Source organism: Thamnophis elegans, chromosome 3 (genome assembly GCF_009769535.1).
Source record: "Thamnophis elegans isolate rThaEle1 chromosome 3, rThaEle1.pri, whole genome shotgun sequence".
Taxonomy (NCBI): domain Eukaryota; kingdom Metazoa; phylum Chordata; class Lepidosauria; order Squamata; family Colubridae; genus Thamnophis; species Thamnophis elegans.
In genome coordinates this window covers 115531744-115554872 of record NC_045543.1, presented here as the reverse complement: position 1 = coordinate 115554872, position 23129 = coordinate 115531744, and the positions used below count along the sequence as shown (strand labels likewise).

General features: G+C 38.2%; 1 protein-coding gene across 2 annotated transcripts in view; it reads left to right on the top strand.

The window, feature by feature from the left end:
* The window catches only part of AP3B1 (adaptor related protein complex 3 subunit beta 1), a 145343-nt gene that overhangs the window by 97365 nt on the left and 24849 nt on the right, over nucleotides 1-23129 (top strand). For both annotated transcript variants that reach the window (XM_032213308.1, XM_032213307.1), the window contains exons 23-24: nucleotides 12815-13046; nucleotides 14723-14807. In XM_032213308.1, coding sequence (XP_032069199.1) covers nucleotides 12815-13046; nucleotides 14723-14807 — 317 coding nt within the window. The remainder of the gene's footprint in view (nucleotides 1-12814; nucleotides 13047-14722; nucleotides 14808-23129) is intronic.

The following is a 23129-nucleotide window of genomic DNA, read 5'->3' as shown; positions in this document are numbered from 1 at the left end:
GAGAGGTAAAATAACTGGTTATTGTGAGGTGTGTTTTTTACCTTACATATCTGGTCTCTACATAATGGAGATTAAAGAACAGGGAAATCTTATGTTAAAGCAGTATCTATGAGATATTTTTCAACTCATTTTAAGTAATTGAAAATATTTTCACTAGATGTATATCTTTTTAAATGGTCTATTTTCTGCTGACATCTTAAAATTGATGACTTTATTTTGTCAGATGTCATAGGATTCAGAACAGTTAAAAACTTTTGTTCTTGCATTTGCAAAGAAAATAATAGAAAACAGCATCTTAAAGCAAGTTTTGATCAGTTGTTTTTATGTGTTTAATATATTTGTGTGCTAGGATACTTTGGCATATTGATGCTTAAAATATAGTAGTTCAGTGGCATCATCCCAAGAAAGATATAAGACTTTTGAAAATTATCCAGCCCATAATAAAGAAAAAAATTGAGCTCAATATTGCTACTATTGTGATGGAAATGGTTTGAATGTGCAATAAAAGATTTGCTTTATAAAATATTTTTGCTAAGCAGGCAACAGCTGGTAAATTTGTGTCATATATTTTGTAACTTACAAAAATGTATGGTTTTTCTCTGATATTTAGAACAACCCAAGCCTTTTTTGGCTCAAAAACTGGCCCAATGTGCTGTTCTTTACAATATTTTGACATTAAAAGCTTGGAGAAAAGGTATTTAAGTAGCTTTTGGTGCAGGCAGTTGATAACTTTTCATTCATAATTAGCTCATAGAGAACCGAGAGACATTGCAGGGAAATTGAACTGTCAGTGGGTAGAAACAAGCATTTGACCTCATCACATTGAGTGGGGCCCATCATAATTTGTTCATTTGGTGCCCATCAGCCCAGCCTCATCTCTCATACGGCACCTCGCTGACCTTCCCTCTCCAATTCCACTCAGTTCAGCTTTAATTATGACTCTGCAGACCCGAAGAAATATTGCAGCTTGCTCTCAAAAACCCTGAACTGCCACTCACCAAAAGATTGGTTTTTAACAGGTAATAAATGCCCGGAGGAAATGGTGCTGTGTCCCACACAGAACATACCGGCTCCTTTGGAGATTTTCTGGCCTCTCAAGTATCTTATTGCCTGGTAGATTTTAAAAAGAAAATAAAAAGAACAAAGTACTGGATTTAGTAATAAATGTATTAAGTTTTCATATAAGAAAGAAAAAACCTAGTGTTAATAATTGTATAAAAAGTGACTCTAATAAGTAAACATAACTACTTTTTAATATCAGAAGTTTTAATTGCCTTAATCAGCAGGTAATCAATTGCTCCTTCATTCAAAGGTTAAAAGTTCCCCCTCAGTTTAATAGGTTTTCCAGGTTAAAGGGCACGTCATTTAAGTCATAAAGTCATGTTTCTCCTTGTCATATATATGTGCGTATGTGGGTATACGCATAATTGTTATCCTTTGAGCTCTAAATGCAACACAATTTCAATTTAATGTATGTTGATTAGTGTACATTTAAACTGACAATAAAGTTCTATTCTATTCTAAACACATGCTAGCTTCTTATTTCTCATTACAAATTTGGTGAAAAAGGAATTTAGGGGCAGCTTTCAATTTTTTATTCATATATAGCATATTATCATTATTGAAAAAATAACTACTGTTCATTCTCTTAATCAACTGTGGATTTTTCTTTGCTGAAATTTGTTGAAATTTGTTTGCTGAAATTAATACTAGTTCTTTTAATCCACTTTTTTCCTAATAGGATATAGAACACAGGAATTGTTGGTAGTTTAGATTCCCACATTGAGGAAATGTATCAAATTTCTTCACTAAAAGAGCAATAAATCTGTTATTCAGTATCTTCAAAAAGTCTCTGATAGTTTGTTATGCAATACAATTAAATATTATAAATTGAAATAATTATTGGTAACCTAAAATTAATATTGCATGCGTTGATTTTGTTGCTCTGGGCTTTCAGGAAGTAGAAAAAGATTCCATGAACACAGTAATTATCTCAAATTAACAACCTTTTGTAGTTAAAGTATTTTGCTGATCTAATAACCAGGCATTGCATTATTTTATGTTAAATAATTGTGATAAGACTACATTTCACCTGCTAGTACCACTTCTTCTAAGACAATGTGTGCAGTAACCCATAAAAATGGAGGTTTAATAATGTATGATTGAAAAGTTTGAAAACCTAATTTAGGCTCCAAAAACTTACACCTGAAGTCTTGAAGGCAAATAAAAGTATTCAAAACTACAGTGTATCCTTGTAGTGAATGTGAAACTGTCAGCAGGATTTTCAGGTCATTTGACAAAAAGGATACAGGTGCAGTAGTTAGCAGTGAAGGTGACTGCTAGTTTCATCAATCACTTTGCCTTTCTTTAAGTTGATACATAATGGACCCCTTCAATCAGCTTCCTTGTTCGTTGTCACTTGTTTAGAAAAAGAAAAAAAGTGAAAAGGCTGGGCTTTAAAGTCAAGGCTACAAAATGAATTGTTTCTTATTTACAGAAGGTAAGGAGATGTCAGAGTGAGCAGAAGCTCTTCATAAAATGTTGAGTTTGTCAGTAGAGATAATATGCAGTTTGAAGCTTTTTCCCCATAGGCCTTTATGGTGCTTGTAAAAGCAAAGAATTCAAAGAAAAATATGAAATTAAGGTAATGGTCAGTGGCAGAGTACAAAATTAATTCAAGGAAATGTGTTCATAAGTATAGGGTTTATTTACTAGGGTCATAAATGGTGGTACCGGTGGCATCAGCTAGATTGCATTTATAATTAAGTTCTGGGATTTTTGAATAATATTTACCTAATATACCACTAATAATTTCACATGCAAAATATTACATAATTTTTTTTCCTGCAGCAAATATCTCCCTCTGGATATACAAAATTATGTTCTGAATTGAGTATTTGTCTGCATGTTCCTATATCACCTGAGTACAGCATATAACCTCCAACTATATAAGTTGCTCAGCACTGTCTTAAGGGGCTTTTGTTTTTGCTATTGTTTTTCACAAATACTCTTTGGTAACTATCAGATTCACTGATCCTACTGAATTTGGCGGATTTTGAGGGACGAGTTTAAGCAGGGCTGAAAACTCGCATTGTCACATGATGTATTGGGACTTTCCTCCCCTTTGCTAAACTAGGTGTGGGTGTGACCAGCGCATGACGTATCTGAACCACAGGCCACGAGTTTGACAGCCCTGGATTAAAATCTTACTTTTTAACAAGCAGGCAAGGAAGAAAAGGTGACAGGTTGCAAAGCACCATACTCTTGTGTTACTTACAAAAGACTCCAGGGCCATATAAAATCCATAGGCATTTGTGTACACATGCTGATTTGCTGCAATCCAATGTTATATCTGAGATGTGACCATCTTGTGGTGATAGAAAGTATCCTATAAAAGTAACAAACTCAAGTTAACTTTGGGTAAGATGTGATTGGCTTTGACAGTTATTTGTAAATGAAATGATATTTTTGTGAGGAATTCCAAATGTCTCTTATATAAATGTATGTCTCATAATATGTTGGAATTTTTTATCAGTGTGTGAGCTTTGTAATAGATTTGGAAAAGTCTTTTGCTGTGAATTTTTCAGAACCTGAATGAGTAGATGACAGATTACAAAATGTTACCCGCTCCAAATATTTCTCATTTCTCCTTTATCAGGCAAATAAGCACCTCCCTGTCTATTAAAAGGCTTTAGCAAGTGAAATAGGAAGTTCCTTCCTACTAAACATTACATAAATTAGAAGCTGAAGTAAAAGTATCAGCTATCAAGATTTCTATAATGTCATCTCTTTTTCCTTTTAAATAAAGGGGAAGGGTTTGTGAGAATCTTGTTTTTGATTGCCAAGAGCATACATCTTTTTGCTACAGTTTTTAAAATAAAATTGATAAATGAAAGTTGGATCTAGGCCTAATCATACTTAAGAATGATTAATTTAATTAATATTGATTTTACTGAGTCTAATGATTAAATCTGGATCCCACACAATTAACCAATCATAATAATTACATCTGCACTGATTCTTTTTTCCACCATGATCTTTAAATATTGCCTGCAAGTGGCTTATTTTTACTACACTATATAATTAACAGCTCAGTGATTGCTTACAATAATAATAATAATAAATAATGGGATGTTAGGTTAATAATTATATTGGATATTGTATTCCATTGAAATCAATATTCTTTATGAGTACAGAGTTTTTTTACCCAATGGATTCTTTTAACTCAGGTGAAAGACTAATATTTATTTAAAACCTTTTGCTTACTGCTTCAGATCTTTTTAAAAAATATATTGATATTACGCATGAGCAAGAAAATATGGGATATATGGGAAGAGAAATTTTGCCAAGCACTGTGATCCCAAGCAGTGAAAGACTTTAGAAATTGATACTAACTTGGAATGGGACATTGAATGAAGTTAATAAATAATTGTGTGGTGTATCCATATGAGAGAGGAAGGGAGGGAGGGAGAGGTGGGGATGATACATGACAAAGGGTTACCATAGCATGGGTTTTTGTAGTGAGACCAATTCAGTCCCAAACTGAGCTGCCATTGTCAACAACAGATGAAATGGTAAAGGGTCTTATACTTCTAAGTTCAGAAATAGATCTAAAAGCAACTCCAAGCCACTAGATCCTTTATAGGGCATTCAGTCTCATCCAAACCAGATTCAGCATCACTCCTCTGGACAGTGAAAACTCACTCTTACAAATTTGATGATTATTGAAGTAATCTGCAAAATTTTCCATTGAGTGGTGCCTCTTTCTATATTTAGTATGTTTTCCCCAGTTTCATGGTATTCTGACATTCAATAACCACGTAGATAATTTATTTCAATTGGAGTGATTTTTTTTAAATAATTCAAATGCTTAGGGACTTTGTGGAAAGTAGGACAGAAAAGCCATTAAAAGGGTTCAGTTTTTTTGGGCGGGGGGGGGGAGTAAATGTAATTTAACTCCTTAATTACTACTTTTAACAAAAGGTGATATTGTTATATTGTGAGTGGGAAATGTTGCAGATTAATTACATTGGTTTGGAGAAGTATGTAGAAAATATTTATAGAAGCAAAGTATTCTGCTTATTTGAGTGAAATCAGCTATTTCAAAAGAAATCTGTGGCACATGACAGACTAACAGACTAACTTAATATTCATGATTCATGTTTCAAGGCACCCTGCTGGCGCAAGTCACATTTGCGTTACTGCTCTTTACATTCCCAGGACACTTGGAGGGTTTGGCTTTATGAAGTATATCAGTATAAAGCTTTCAGCTATGTCTTGTAAAAAACCATGATAAACTTTTAGAAAAATTGGTGAATTATATTTATCTGGAAAGAGGATATTTTAAACAAAATTATATACTTACTTAGGTATGAAAGTACACCATAGGAATTCAGTGACATGTGGAGTGAATGATTCAGTTCTAGGTTTTGTTTTGTTCTTTGATTTTGTTTCCATTTATTTACCAGATTATATGTAATATTTGGAACTCCATTTTATAAAAGTAACTAAAGCAATTATATTAGCTCTTAATTCCTAGAAATGTTAGTAGTAAATCTAAGTGCAGGTAATCTTACAACCAGAATTGGGACCAGAATTTTTGTTATTAAGTGATGTGGTCATTAAGTGATTCATCACGTGATTGGACCTTATTTTATTACCATTTTATCATGGTCATTAAGTGAATTATGCAGTTATTAATTAAATCAACTCAATTGACTGTTGATCAGACAGCAGGAAAGGTTGCAATCATGATCATGTCATCGCAAGATGCTGCAATCATCATAAATATCAGTCAGTTGCCAACTTCCCAAATTGTGATCATGTGACCATGGGATGATATGACAGTGCAACTTTGAGGATGGGTCATAAGTCACTGTTAAATGAACAGTTGTAAGTATAAAAGTAAAGTAAGAAAGAATAAAAAGAAATTCCAGTTTCCTCTGCAGCAAATATACGGTACTCTATTAGGGCTACAGAGTTGAACTGGAATTTCATCAGAATGCTGATTATACTCAGGAGTTTTGTATGTTAATACATAAATCATAGTAATAGGAGTAGTTCATAGTGAACCAGGAAGTCCGTCAGATAGTCAAGATCCAAGCAGTTTCAAGTTTGAAATGTTTGAAATTATAATAACGGCACTATGCATTGTTAGCAGAAAAGAACTGTAGAACTTTGGAGTATTGGAGTGACATTAATCACTAAATTTAGCCATGATGATGTAAAAAGCCCTGTGTTTGATAAAGGTATTTATCCATCATTGATTGGTAACTTATCGTATCTGAGCAATTGGTCAAGGCCCGACATAGCAAATAGTGTAAATCAATTAGCCAGGTTTAATGCTGAACCTACTGAAAGGCTACTGTAAAATATGATTGGTTGCTGTTTTCCTCAATTGGCCATAAGAGGGAGCCAGAGTGACTATTAGCTCTCTGTTTGTTAGATGCTGGGCTGATCTGATCTGAGTGTTTTGGAAGCTGGCTGTTAGAAAGTTCCGTGAGCTATTGTACATTTGGCAACTGCTAGCAAACTTTGAGTACCAGACTGTTTGTATGATTATGGACTATGTTATTTGGATTATCCCTTAACTGAAAGACATTGATGATTGACTGTCTTATCCGTGTATGACTTGGACTGTTTGATGGATTGTGATACCTCTATTTCCACGAAAGTAAAAGCCTTTTTAAACTGCAGTGTCTCTGTATGCTGGTTTGTGTGTTCTCCAACACAACTCTCACAACGCTTCTCTGAACGTACTCACTGTCCCAACGGGGAGCTTACCTAACAAACACGATGCAAAAATAGTAAACAGTCTAGATAACACATGTCCTATTAGTTCAAACTCTAGACACTTCTAAAAGGAGTCCTATATAAATGGCATTGAAACATTCTAAATTTGTTACAGTAATGGCCAGAGCACAAATGACTATTTTATATTGATTTAGGAAAAGCAAATAGTTACACACAAAATCAAGTTGTGGAAACAGCTATTGAGTCCTGATGATGGATGGCTAGTGTAGTTTCAAGGAACACCCTACTAAGTGTGTAATGTAGCCAGTTCCAAAGCCGATTGAATCTGAATTCTTAAGCAGGATGTCCTACTGACCAGTATCACTTCACTTTGGTCTAAAAACAATTTCAGCTGGTTTTTTCTTACCCAAGAATTTGAATCCAAGTAATATTCAAGATCATGATTTTTTTTGGAGCGTGATGATATTAAGCAAGAACTTAATGGCAATAACCATTAATATATTAATGGTGCTTCATTGGAGAGAGTCAGATAATACTTCCTTACAGTTTCATATATTCAATATGGGCATGATAAAACCTTATGAAAAGCTACAGCCTATAGTTAAGACAAACCTTTCTGGGCATGACTTAATAGAACAAATTTGCAATTACTTCAGTAATATTTTCATTTGGAAAAAAAGGTGCACTGAAATAGCAATTATCTTTATTCAGATAATGGGTACTTTTTTAAAATTAAAAATGCATGTAAATGTTCAAACTACTGGGAGAAATTGAATTGTCTCTGAATGCACAAATAATAATACATACTTTGTAACCTGCAAAGAAATGTAATTCTTTTAACCTTCAATTTTACATCAGTTCAGTGCTTTATTATGTGGCAACCTATAGAGGGAAATAAATGTGTCAACTTCTGATCTGCCAAGCCCAAAGGAGTGGATATATATGTACCGTATTTTTCAGAGTATAAAACGCACCAAGGTTTTGAAGAGGCAAATTGAAAAAAGTTTTTGCACTCTGCAAACCCTCTCAAAAATGGCCCATTTTTCACAAAAACAGGCCTTTTTTTTAAAGGGCATGGGTAGCCTTTAGGAAGCTTATAGAGTGGGGGGGTACAATTGAGCAAAAAACAGCCCTTTTTTTGCTCATTTCTGCCCTCCCCAGCCCCCAGGAGCACCCTGAAAGCTTCCTAGAGGCTATGCACAGCCATTTTGGTGAAGGGGGTGGGATTTCGGGAGGCAAAAAATGCTGTATTCAGTGTATAAGACGCACCCAGATTTTCAGCCTCTTTTTTGAAGGAAAAAGGTGCATCTTACACTCCGAAAAATACGGTATATGCTTGCTAGCCTTATGTTTTTGCAGTCCCAGAGAGATAACAAGAGGTAATTTAACTGGTGCTTAATGGTTTGCCTCTAGATGGTAGGTGGAACATGTGGTTCCAAGTTGTGCAATGTGGTCCTTTTTTGTTTCAGATGTTTTACTTTTGGAATCTTTAACTCTTGTGCAGAAAGACACCTTAAAAGTATTAAGCTAGTAGTATCACTTTCTGTTCTCTCCGCTTGTAATTCTAATACAGACTCTAGGCCTGTTTAATCCTGAAATTTAAAATTATTTTCTGAATTTCATCATAAAGATAAATGATCTGGAATGATTTTATAAATTTCTAAAATTGGGAAAGTTTTGGAATGTTTTATCACAGAAAGCTATAACCCAGTTTCAGCCCCAAAACTAATTTGCAAGATGACTTCTCATTGCAGCACATTAATTTGCCCTCATTTGACTTCTGGATTGCATATTTTTGCAAGACTATCTCAGAGTTTAGCAGCTTGAATTATACATGTTCTTTTTTGTTTTTAATCTATATTTTAGTCAGTTTAAGCAGTGGCATTAAACATTTTATGATTTTAATCTTAAATCTACCCCCTAAGAATCAGACATGCCATATCATAAAATAACTATTAGTGATTAGTTTGTATCATATAAATCTAACTTGAGTTGATAATATGGTCCATTACCAGCTAACTGCACAGAGTATTTTTCATTTTACACTCTTCAGTTGCTTTTTAGTGAAGTGTTGAAAATATGAAGCTTTTTCCTTTCTAAAATTGTATGCTGTCTGTCTGTTATTAGTGAGATAACAGCTCTTATAAATGTTTCAGTAAGCACTAAGTAGACAGTTATGTGCACTCTCATTCCACGCTTATTTGCTTACTGTAATAAACTGATAAAATATGTGTGGCTTGTTTCTGTATCTACAGGCACATAGATTTCCTTTAATATGTCTACTGAATTGATTGGTTATTTTCCACAAACATACAAAAGTATATAGGTGATTTTCTTAACCATATGCCAGTGGGATTTGTTTTTGGTTATCATACTGTAGCTAAATGCATGTTAATGCATTAAACCCTGTATTTCTGTTTTTTGAACAATTTAATTGAACCAGTGCTAAAAAAAAAACAGTTCCATCCTTTCTCAGTTGAAAATTATCTTGAGTACCATAATTCATGCTAAAGTACTATACAACTTAGATAATCAGAGAAGCAGGAAACGGCACCAAACAAGCAAGAGTAGTCAAATAAAAACAATATCCTCCTATCCACATAGGATTGGTAGGACAAGCTGCTATATATAATCAACCACCATTTTCTCATTTGCCTATGCCAGAGTATTGATGATGTAACCTAGTGTGCTAATGAAATGTCTGCAAGAAAAACCAAGCCCAGAGAACAATAAGAATACCTCCTAGAATGTTAATATTTTTTTGGAATTACTTTCCATTATTTTCCCTTTGCAATATACCAAGTCTGCACACTGGGATGTTTTATCTGTTTCATGAAAACTCATTTTTTAATGTTTATTTTTCCAATGCATTTCTTAGTTTTTTTTTTTACTGAAGTGTTTGATTTAATGTAACCATTTCACTGCAGCTGTAAATCACATCAGGCTTTGTAAAAATAAGAAACAGTCTACAAATACTTTAATGAAATATTTATGTAGTAAAATAATAAATCCATTACTCTAAGTCTATGTTATCAGTAGTTATATTAATTTATTCACTTTGCAGTTACTCCTCAACTGACAACCATAAGTGAACCCAGAATTTCTGTTGCTAATAAGCAAGTCAGTAGTTAAGTGAGTTTTGCCCCATTTTACAACCTTTCTTGCCACAGTTTGGTTTGGTTTCGGTTTGGTTTGGTTTCATTTTATTTATATGCCGCCCTATTCCCAACGGGACTCAGGGCGGCGCACAAACCCAAGGAGAATAAGGGGAACACAAAAAACTACAAATACAGGCATTTAAAAACAACCAACAGCCACACAGATCGAGGGGGGAAGGGAACTCATCAACCCCAGGCCTGCCGACACAGCCAAGTTTTAACGGCTTTTCGGAAGGACTGGAGAGAGGTGAGGGTCCGAATCTCTGCGGGGAGTTCGTTCCAAAGGGCCGGAGCTGCCACAGAGAAGGCCCTCCCCCGGGTAGTAGCCAGATGACATTGGCTAGTAGACGGAACCCGGAGGAGGCCAACCCTGTGTGATCTAATGGGTCTTTGGGAGGTAATTGGCAGCAGGCGGTCTCTCAAGTACCCAGGTCCAATACCATGAAGGGGGGGAGGAGGAGGAAGGAGGGTGGGAAGGAAGCTGGCAAGCGAAGAACAGAAAGTAATTAGCAAGGATTAAAACGACCTGCCGGAAAAAGGAGAGGGGGAAAAAAAAAACACCAGATCTGACGGCTAGTGCAGCCTCCACCGGAGGGGCTGCAGAAACACACACCGCCAGTCCTGTCCTTCCTTTCCAACCAGTCTCTCTCCGCGCGCGCATACACACACACACACACACCACACAAACACACACCCGCCGGCAGATATGCACGCACACACACTTTTTTTTTTTTGCAATTGGCAGAACTACGGTTTTCTTTCTTTTAAAAAAAATAATTAAATGGAGGTGGGGGGGGTGTGGAGAGAAAGGGAGAGAAGCGGACACATAAAACCGAGCCGCACTCTCGAACCACAGCATGCATCTGGGTGACAGGGAGAAAGCAGGAAAAGCCGAGGAGAGAGCTTTAGGAGCTTTAGCGGAACAAACGGTGGTGGTGGAGGAGGAGGAAGAGGGTGGCGATGATGATTGGGGGAGGTTTGAAAAAGCAGATCCAAGCGCAAAAGTTACTGAGTCATTTCAGCGGCGGCCGGAACAGTTTTCTTGACTCCCTCCCTCTCTCCCTCTCTCTCTCCTCTCTCACTCTCTCACTCTCTCTTTCCCTGGCGATGGATCGGTGCGGGAGGGGGGGAGAGAGAAGGGAGGAGACGGCAAGGGAGGGAGGGAGAGAGAGCCGAGGGTGGGACCAAAGGGGGGGGGAGAGAAATGCATTTAAGAGGAGCGGATTTAAAAGAGCGATCATGGCCCCCGGCCGCTGCGCGGCCCGGTGCCAGGTACTCCACGGCCCGGCACCGGTCCGCGGACCGGGGGTTGGGGACCACTGCCTTAGAGAATAGTTTGACTCCCTCTTCTTTGTGGCAACCCCTGAGATATTGGAACACTGCTAACATGTCTCCCCATGTCCTTCTTTTAATTAAACTAGACATACACAGTTCCTGCAACCATTCTTCATATGTTTTAGTCTCCAGTCCCCAATCATCTTTGTTGCTCTTCTCTGCACTCTTTCTAGAGTCTCCACATCTTTTCTACATCGTGGCGACCAAACCTGAATGCAGTATTCCAAGTGTGGCCTTACCAAGGCATTATAAAGTGGTATTAACACTTCACGTGATCTTGATTCTATCCCTCTGTTTATGTAGCCTAGAACTGTGTTGGCTTTTTTGGCAGCTGCTGCACACTGCTGGCTCATATTTAAATGGTTGTCCACTAGGACTCCAAGATCCCTCTAACAATTACTACTATTGATTATAATTGCCTATCTCACCGAAAGTACTTGAGTGGTGCACGCAAGTGGATAAAATCATGCACAAAAACAATATAAAAGGTATAAAAACACTTTAACAGCTAAATATTATAAAAAACAGATATAAACCCTAGACAAAGAGAGGATAAGGACAACCAGATCAGCAATGGAACCGTCTTATAGTTTCCCGGAAAGTCCCCAGGAGAACATAGCCAGGTCTTGAAGGTCTTCCAGAATATCAAAAGTAATGGTTTTCCATTGTAACTTTAAAATGCCTTTGATAATTTTCTGCTTGTTATTAAAAATATCACAGAAACATTTCAACTGAGAATGGTGTTCAGTCTGATGAAGTAAAACAGAATTTCATGAAATACTAGCTGCACATAGAATGTAATATTGTCTGATGGGGCCAAGCTACCTATGGAATTGTCTTTGTCAACCCATTCCATCCAATCAGGCAGGGAAGGTATGTTGCAGATCCCGTCAATTAAAGACTTCCAACTGGCATGGTCTAAGAAGAGAGCCTTCTCTGCCATTGTCCCCATTCTTTGGAATATTTTCTCCTCAGGAGTGAGGCAGACCTCCCCCTACTCTCCTTGCATTCCCAAAAGTAGTTACAACATGGTTCTGCGGCCTTGTGTGGGAGCCGAGCCGAGGTGGCGCAGTGGTTAAATGCAGCACTGCAGGTTACTTCAGCTGACTGCAGTTCAGCAGTTCGGCTGTTCAAATCTCACCGGCTCAGGGTTGACTCAGCCTTCCATACTTCCGAGGTGGGTAAAATGAGGACCCGGATTGTTGTTGGCGGCAATATGCTGACTCTGTAAACCGCTTAGAGAGGGCTGAAAGTCCTATGAAGCGGTATATAAGTCTAACTGCTATTGCTAAATGCAGTGGAATATATGAGTTGGCTGGTGCCCTGAGAGCCCTCCCTTTGCCTTTTAAGTAATTTTTAACAGTTTGCAATTATCTTTACCTCCTTTAAAAATTTTAAGTTTTTGTATACTGTTTTTACATTCCAACATTTTATTACATCCCGCCTGGAGTCCCTCTCTGAGGGAGATGAGCAATTCAACATTGTGAAAAATGAATGAATGTTTATATTTGATTGTTCACAATTATTTAGTAGTCTGTAATCACAAAATTGTTTTTCACGTATAACAGGTCACTTCACCCTTCTTCGTGCCAATGAAATCTCATGAACTCCTTCACCGAATGAGTGGAAAAGGATTAGCAGCCAATTATCACTTCTCAAGACAGCCGTGCATTTATAGTGATCAGATGGTATCTGTACAGGTGATGCTTACTAACACCACAGACCAAAATATAGAGAATATCCATTTAAGCGAAAAAAAGCTACCAGCTGGCATGAGAATGCATGTATTTAATTCAATAGGTAATTACATTCTTATCTTGAAGCTATCTAGTTATCGTGTAAATTTAAAAAAAAATACTGATTTGGATATTCTTAAAAAATCAGTGTAGTTATCAACTTAGTTTATTATTTAATTAGCCTTTTATATTTATTGAATGTTTTATGATGCGGGACATAATTATATTTGCAATACCATTGAAATGTTTTGTAATCTCTGACATGATTTATACATCTCTATAAACAGCTTCTTTTCTGAGCAGGCATGATTAAGATGTAAGGTTGTACTACATTTTTAGAAAGTAATTTCATATAAAACAGCACATCACTGCAAAGTAAATAGCACAAGGTAGCCTTATGCAAAATACGTGCCATGACATCATGATGCAAATTCTGCTTTTTATGTACTTGAACAGAATATTACAGGATAAATATGAAAAGGTAGAGTTAGCCTTAACACACGTTTTGTCATTTTTGAATCCTCAACAGATGAGTGCACTAAATAGCAGTGATAATATGCTCTGGATTATACTTTCAAATGTAGTGGAGCCATGCAGTTATAATAGAAGTTTTCCTACTCCATCCCCTCCTCCCCACCCACTTTTGACATTTTAAAAATATAATTCCATTCAAAAGATATTCATGGAAGAAACTAGAAAAAGTATATTTAGATTATTTACCACTTTCTCCTGCCTCTTGTTGTTTTGAAACTACTTTGAAAAGTCACTGTTTAGGATCTGGATTTGGGTGCTGCAGAGGGAACTGAGGATTTGCAAAAAAATTCCTAAATCTTACTGCTCTATAGATGGCAATAGAAGAAATCCTTTTCTTTGAGATATTTGAATGTTCTTTGACATGTCAGGATCTAATCATATGAAGCTCTAGAAATACTGATCTTGGTGAAGAAAATGTACAAAAAATTCCACAGAACTATATCTGTCAATAAATTCAGAAAAACTAACATTAATATTGTTAGTAAACCCAAAGGTGCAGCTATCCAAAATTATCTGTAGATATGCAGACTAACCATTCACTATGATTACTTTTCAGAAAAGGCAAACATTGAGAAAATAAAATCACAGAATTTATTTCTCAATTTAATTTGTTAATCAGTTGGTTTGAGGTTTATTTTTTAACAATGAAAAGCAGAAAGTCCCATTATTTCTTCTGCAAGTTCTTGATCTTTTTAAATAAGTTATTCAATACTATTTTTCTGTTGTTTAAAAATGTTTTTAAAACCCATGTGACAATTTCCCCATATTTCTCTGTAATCTACTTTTCCTTATTTCATATTTCTATCTATATTTCATTTATAAATTGAGCAGATTAATTAATTTCTTATGGTTATAAAAACATTACTGATGTCCTAATAGTGTCTCTGATATATATCATAGAGATACAGGCTTGCAAAATTATAAATGTATCTTGCTTTAGCTTCTCAGGGTGTTGACAGATGGTTTATTCAAACTGTAATTTTCTTTGATAAATAAACACCATTTTAAATCTCAAAGCTAAAGCAGGCAAAAGTAAAATTAAGATAGCTTCTGTACATTGACATTATTTGAGTATTTGCTCATATTTCTTGTTGATAACTTACTTCAGCAAATACACAGAGATATATAAATATAGATAAGGATTAGATATTGATAGGATGATTTATCTGAAACTTATTCAGTGTTCACAAACATTGTTTTTATTAGAATCCCTTGAACCTGGGAAATCTATTACCGTTCCAGTAGGAATTGACTTCTGTGATTCTACACAGGCTGCTAGTTTCCAGCTATGGTAAGTTATGCTAGAATGGCATTTCAAAAACAAATCGCTTATATGCAGTGCAAATGAATAACATTGATGTCCTATGCTACTGGAATGTTAACATAGTTGAATGGAATACTTTTAAAACAAAATAAATTATCTTTAAGGTTGATCAGTATATTCAATTTTGAGGTGCAAAAGTTCTTTCTGTCTTTATTTTTTGAAAAACTGCATAGTTTATAGCATAGTATATAGCAGTGATGATGAACCTTTTTAGCACTGCATGCCCAAACCAGAACATGTGCGCATGTTGGAAACCCAAAGACCTGGTCGCATGCTTGCTACCCAGCTGGTCTTTACGCGTGCCAGAGCACCAGAAACCTGAAGACATGCCCACAGAGAGGGCTCTGCATGCCACCTCTGCCTCTGTGATAGGTTTGCCATCATGGGCATATAGCATAGCATAATAATGTTTATTAATTTGATGATGATGATTATTTATGTCCTGCCTTTATTGCTTTTTATAAATAACTCAATGCAGCGAACATCCCTAATACTCTTTCCTCTTCCTATTTTACCCACAACTACAACCCTGCAAGGTGGGTTGGGCTGAGAGAGAGTAACTGGCCCGACACTACCCAGCCTGCTTTCATGCGTAAGGTGGGACTAAAATATACATTCTTTCAAATGCAATCTATAATTTTTATGGAGTAATCATTGCTAAATGTACAGAAGATCAAGCCTGTCTGGAGAAGAATAAGAAGAGCCTCAGTGCATTGCTGAGTTTCACAAAGCTTTATAATGTTCTGGAATCTAGATAATAAACAAATTAAGCTAACTCAGCCAGATACTTGGGGGAATTATTTCTTAAGAGCTTGTGAGAAAAAACCTGCAATTACAGGTAGGATTGGATTTACGACCGTAGTGGAGTTCATAAGTCATAATGATTATAAATAAGGCCATCTATGTGATTGACCCAATTTTATGAGGGTTTTTTTTTTGCGGCAGATGTTAAGCAAACACCACAATACTGAAACAAACCAGTGGTTTATTATTGGTTGGTTTTGTGAGTACCAGAAGCAAATGAGGGTTTTCAGTAAAACTGTCATAAAATGTGATCCCGTAACTGCGAGACTCTGCAAGTGTCATATATGTGGACCTTTTGCCAAGTGGCCCCATGTAACTGTGGGAAATGGCCGTTGGAACTTCAGAACCAGGTCATAAGTACCCTCAGAGAAGTCCTTTGTAATTTTAAATGACTAAGCGACCTGTTGTAAGTTGAGGACTACCTGTGCAAGATTAAAGCAGACTCTTATGTATTATATGAAAGTTGGAAATTAGAAAATGAAAGCATGTTTTTTTTACAGAGGACAGCAAAGCAAATGTAGGCAAAGTTTAAATTCAGAATAATAGAGTTGGAAGGGACCTTGGAGGTTTCTAGTCCAACCTCCTGTTCAGCCCTTGATACCATTTCAGACAAATGGTTATCTAACATGTTTTTAAAAACTTCTAGTGTTGGAACATTCACAACTTCTGGAGGCAAGTAGTTGATTAATTGTTCTAATTGTCAGGAAAATTATCCTTAGTCCTAGGTTGCTTCTCTCCTTGATTAGTTTCCATCATTGCTGCTTCTCCTGCTTTCAAGTGTTTTGGAGAATAGGTTGACTCCCTCTTTATGGCAACTCCTTAGATCGTGATGGCAAACCTATGTCTCTGCATCCATGCGAGCCGTCACCCAGATCAGCTCCGCTGCACATGTGCACGCACCTCCTGCCAACCAGCTGATTTTTGGGTCTCTGTTGGGAGACGTGCATGCATGCAAGGGGGTGGGGAGATTACCCTGTTCCTCCCACCATCTGGTTTTGGTTCCAGCCACCTGGGGCCAAAATAGTCCTTCAGGGAGATCTGCTAGCACCAAAAAGAGGGTTGTGCGCACATGTGTGGAGGGAGTATGGGAGGGACATTGGATTATGGGTGCGTGCATGCACAGGGGGCAGGGCCTGTGGGGGGCATTGGATTATGGCACCCAAGGAAAAAAAGGTTCGTCTCAACATATTTTTTACATCATGGCAACCAAAATTGGTGTGGTTTTACCAAGGCATTGTAGAGTGGTATTAACATTTTATGTGATCTCCATGTGAATTTTACCATCTCATGCCATCACTTTTAGTTCTGAATCCTTCCTTTTCCTTGCTGTCGGAACTGCCCTGTTCCATCAATGAACAAATATTCTCATGTGGAGAAGCATCTTACTCTGAGCCATAATGAATCATCATCATTAATCACAACACTTGCACAGATAGTTACCAAACTCTTCTCTTCCAATCTTTTATCAAGCATTCTCTTCAAATTTTCAAGAATCTTCATTTTCTAGCATTGTTCTAAGTATTGTTCTCAGACCAGATCAAGAATAACATTTATGTCATATCACATCATCACTTAATGACCATTCTGGAAGCTGGAAATGAGAGGGACTTTCGGCTTTATTGCTTATATTTTATTCCCTTTGAATGGACAGCACGAATTATTATCCTGAGACACCCTTGGTGCATCATTCACATGATTTCCACTCAGGATCACATTCAACACATTAACTTACTTTGACACAACCACATTTGATTATGACTTGCAGTTCCAGGTACCATCACTGCCCTTCCAACATCGATTCTAGTAAGATTACCTATCATTTCTTCAATAATGCAAACACTTGCCTTCATGTTAACTGTGCTACTACAGCAGTTACAAGTCCTACATTGGAAATGAATGTGCAGTGCTTGCCTGTTCAGGTTTCAAGGAGTCCTTAGTGACAGTTAGTGTGTTTCTCTTATAAAAATGGAAGGCTATGCGCGTGATCAGTTGGTATTGCCTGTGCCTAAACTCCTGTGTTCTTAACAGCTTTTTTGCATGGCTCTTAAGCTTAGTTATAACAGTTCATCGCAGGTTTCAAATTGTACATGTGGATATTTGCTGCACAATAGCTCACCTGTGCTTGGCAACCCTGAAGCAGCTTCTGCATCTATAACTACTAAACTAGAAAAATATAAGGTACTATAGAACAGAAGTTTTGTCATTCATTGCCAAAAATATGCTACAGTAATAGAAATCACTTAAAGCAGGATTCAGTCTCTGAATCAAGAGACTTCCTGTGGATTGGAGTGGAGTAAAAACACCCCTACGGACAAACCAGAAGTGATGTCCGGTTTGCTCATAGGGTTGTTTTTCATCCTCCAGAGCTTTCAGGGAAGCCTCCTGAAGGTTCCTGAAGGCTCCAGAGGACTAAAAACGGCCCTACGGACAAACCGGAAGTCTGTTCCTGAACTTCTGGTTTGCCCATGGGGCCATTTTCTGGCACTCAGGATGCTTCAGGGAAGCTTGGGAGGGTCTCCGGGGGGGGGTGGGGGGCTGTTTTTGCCCTCCACAGGCTCCTATAAAGCCTCTGGAGCCTGGGGAGAGCGAAAAAAGCATGCAAAAAATGGGGGGGGGAGCACTGGTCATGTGTGCATGCGTGCTGGAGATCACGCATTGCATTATGGGTGTGGCACGCCCATGCGTGACCCCCCTGCACTCCCCCCCCCTTTTGGCATGCAAGCCAAAAAAGGTTTGCCATCACTGACCTAGTGTAAATGCTCTTTGTCGTCAGTGGGATATTTAGGGTGAAAATGGGTGGTCAGTTTTATGTTACCATTTATTTATCCTCTGTTCTAGTCTTTCCATAGCCCTAAGGATCTTTACCAATGTGTTGCCATTGGCTATCTGTCAGGAATCCATATGTGCATGTATTGGAATAATTTGCTGTTTCTGGCACCATGTAGATGACAGTTGTTCTGCGACTTTGAGATCACTCTCTCCCATCTTAGATTCCCTAAAGGTTTTCATCAACTTGGCAAGTTGGCACCTTGCTTGTTCTGTTCTGCCTTTTCAGAGAAGACTGTCCTGATTTTATCTCTGAAGGGCTTTCCTCCAGCCAGCCAGCCAGCTGTCACCTTATTTTTCTTAGTTAATCAATCCAGACTCAGTGTCATTCTTCTACTGTGATAATCCAGCAATTATTGGGGCCAGCTTCGTCAGGACATTGGCAGAATTTTCCAGATATTCAACTTAAATGCCTTGACTAGACTTTTTAGATACCTGGCTAGTTTTGTGCCTAAGATAGGACTAGTCACAGTGCCTTAACCACTACACCAGATTGGTTCTCATTAGGGAAAAGAGAAGAAATTTAAAGCGCTTTGACGAAAGAACAGTTGAGTCACTGATAAGTGTAAACTCTGTTATTATTAACCAAAGAATGGCCTAGGCCAGGGATGTCAAACTCACAGCCCGGGGGCTGGATCTGGCCTGCGGGATACACAGATCTGACCCACGGGGCTGTCCTGGAAACAGCGAAGGACTGGCCCGCGGAGCTTCTGCCAGCAGAAATGGGCTCCCGAGCTCCACACAGCCCTCCCAAGCTCCGTTTTCATTGGCAGAGGATTGCAGGAGCCTGTGGTAGCTATCAACAGCTCAGGAGCCCATTTTTGCTGGCAGAGCGCTTGGGCCACCACCCCAGCAAACCAAACACAACCCTGATGCGGCCCTCAATGAAATCCAGTTTGACAGCCCTGGCCTAGGCTATGACAATTTTATTTTAGATAGATGTTCTTTTTCTACTTCTGAAATTGACCAAGATCCAGGAATCAGCAGTGCAAATGGGGAGAATTGAAGGGGTGGGGGGGCATCTCTGCAATCTTAGTTTGGAAAGGTAATCTTTTAATATTTTTATTTTCTATAGCTACCAGAACTGCTGTACAAGGGGTATTGTTGAAGAGATTTATTTATTTATTAAATTTATATGCTACCCATATCACTAACAAGCAACTCTGGTTGGCTTACAAACAAAAAAACAGAGGTACTAGCATGAAAACATTAAATATAAAATAAATCAAAATTAAATATGTTTAAAACCAGGATACTATAGGGTGGGGGTTGGGTGTTCTTCCTAGTCGACTAAAAACCTCCATTCCACACTGAACATCCCCAAGCCCATTGGCTGACCCAGTTTTAAGGTTCCTATGCAGGGATGTCAAACTCAAAGCCCCGGGGCTGGATCCGGCCCATGGGGTGTTTAGATCTGGCCTGCAAGGCCACCCTAGAAACAGCAAAGGACCGGCCTGTGGTGCCTCTGCCAGTGAAAATGGAGCTCGAGAAGACCATGTGTGGCCCTCTCAGGCTCCGATTTTGGCTGCAACGGCCTCCTGCCACCCTCTGACAGTGAGAATGGGGCTTGGGAGAACCGTGTGTTGCTCCCCTCCGTTTTCACTGTCAGAGGGCGGCAGAAGACCGTCACAGCTGAAAATGGAGCTCTGGAGCCCGTTTTCGCTGGCAGAGTGCCACAGACATCCCCGACACGAGTGATGTCAAGCTGGCCACACCCACCTTGACCTGAAGTCAAACACAACCCTGATGCAGCCCTCAATTAACTCGAGATTGACACTCCTGCTCTTACGGAAGACCAAGATGGTAGAGGCAGATCTCACCTCAAGGGTCACAATGTTCCAGAGTGAGGGACCCAGGGCAGAAAAAGATCAACTCCTGGACCCCGCCAGCTGGAATAGTTTGACTGAAGTCTGCAGCATGCCCCTTCTGCCAGAACAACTGGGGCAGACCAATCCTATTGGAGTGAAACAGTTCCTCGGGTAACTTGTTGAAGGCATCCATTTTTTTCTCCAAACTAGGATCCTTTTTCCAACTAGACATGCCTGCGAGACTTCATTTAGTGCAAAAAGGTATCAATACTGACTGAAAAAGGAAATTAACTCCTACAAATAATGTGAGCTAGAATTCTAGTACAGACTTATCCGACACCTTGTTTCTTTTTTGGTTTAAAAGATTTGTATATTTATTCCCATCAAATACTGTATATTGAAATGGTATTGAAATCAAAATAAGTAGCAATTAGGCTAGGCTATATTGCTGCTAAATTCAAAGCTGCTATGTAGAAATCAGCTAGCTAAGGAATTCTGGTTATCAACGTAAAAGAAAATAGATTGTATAATTTTATATCCTTATATTGAAATGTAATCTAGATTTTCCATTTTCTTTGGGACTGGACAAGTATCGTAGTACAATACAATAACAAATTTTTATAAAATTCTTATAAAATTATAAGAGTATGAAAAGACGTTTACCTTTTTTCTTTGCCTCATATAACAATATTCAGTGTCAATGCTGAGTTACTATAAAGGACACTATTCTATCGATATATAGTATACTGATCTCATGTTAAATAATATAATGCTTTAAATTTTTCATTTTTACAGACTGTTTGCATTTCAAGTGCCCCTTGCTCCATATAGTAATAATTCAGTTTCAGACTTAAGGCCCTGAAAGCTTCAGAATTCTCTGCAGTGATGAATATAAGCAATGTAGCATAACACATTGATTTTATGCATATCATCATCTTTATGTTTTGGGAGGTCTGCTGTATTAGTGATATATAAAAACTGATTACCTTCTCCCACATTGCCTAGTAATTGTTTATTATTTTCCTATTAGACAAACAAGAAAGATCAATATTCCTCAACACTGGTCTGTGAGTAACATCACTGTAAATAGATTTGCTTCAGACACCAGTGGTGTTTTCATTGTAATGATTTGAACAATGTGAACCCAATGACACAACTCAAACCAAGCACAGATTTAGAGTTGGAGGGATAAATAACCAAAAATAATTGATTTTCTTCTGTTTTAACACATTTGGGGGAGGATACCTTCAGGTTATTGTTAACTCCTGGCAACTGCCTGAATTAGTTCCTGAAGTTTTTTGGGCAAGATTTCAGAAGTGGTTTGCCATTGCCTGCTTTGTAGGACTGAGAGGATATGACTGGCCCAAGAGCACCCAGCTGGTTTTATGTTTAAGGTGGGCCTAGAACTCAGGCCCTTGCAGTTTCCAATCCAGTGCCGTAACCACTTCACCAAACTGCACCATAATACTAAGAATCTGTCAGATCAAATGAAGATGAGCCTGGCTAGAGTTCAAAAGCACTACAAGTTTATTTCATACTACGTATACACAAGAATCTCATCTACTAGTAGCCAAGGCAAATTGGCGCTAGATAAAAGTCAGTGGAATTCCCAGGGGGCTGAAGATAGGTCTCTTGTGGGAGCATAGTAACTCCAAACCGATGACGCATTTTGACCCTGTCATCGGACTCAGCCTGTTCATTTTCTACAGAATCTGGTATCATTAGTTCTGTAATTCAAGTCAAATATGAATTAAGTAGAAGTATAGACGTATAGTTTAGTTTAATAAAAAGGGAATGGAATTCAACATTTGTTGCTATAGAAATATTTTACATGTTTCTTCTGCACTTTTTGTTGAGATATATTCTTCCTAAATGGGGCAGGAACCTAGCAGCAAAAGCAAGAAGAAAGTTCAGCAAAATAGATTCTCTGTATGCCCAGGCAAAGGACTGGAAAATGACTTAATACCTAACTACTAAATTTATATGAGTATAGGTTTAAATCTTCTCAGAGCTTACTCACTTCCACCAATCTCAGCTTGATGAGACAATTGCAGCTGCCATTCCATTTCTGTAATAGAATGTGTGGATGACTTTGGTGGACAAGGGAAAGAGAGGCTATCTAAGAAAGAATCAGGCAAGAGAAGAGAGAGCCCCAAGGGCTTAAATGATCAGAAGAAGAAACTTAAGAGGGATATACCCAAATTACATGATGGCGACCCTATGGCACGCGTGCCAGAGGTTGCACGCAGAGCCCTCTCTGTGGGCACGTGTGCTGTCACCAGCTGCTCTTCTGGTTTTGGGCACGCCAGTTGGACTTTGCGGGTGCCAGAGCACCAGAAAACGGCCCGGAAAATGGCCTGAAAATGCCCCCCCCCCCAACAGCCAAAAACCAGACATGTGTATGCTGGCCAGCTGGTCTTCAAGTTTTAAGTGCTCTGGTGCGCGTGCGCATGCATGCACCTGCACATATACGTGCGTTCTAGTTTGGACTCTTGGTGCCGAAAAGGTTTGCCATCACTGCCCTAATTGATCGGATGGTAGTGGCAGTGGGGAGTTTGTACCTTCAGATTTGCAAGATTCTGTTAATGTGGTCTTAGAGTAATGTACAATTAGCTCATCTATTTTGTGTCTGGTTTACCCAGGAGAGTTGACAATTTCATCCATTCTAGGGACACAGCATCAGGTCTCTTCTTTTCCCTATAAGAAGAGAGAGAATAGGCTGCTCAGGATATTTAATGGTAAAGTACAGAAGTCACACTTTTACTCAGAATCATTTGTAGAAGTTTTTGCTGGACTGAAGGGTAATATACAGCAAACTACCTGTTTCTCTTAGCCATTCAGACCTGAACTC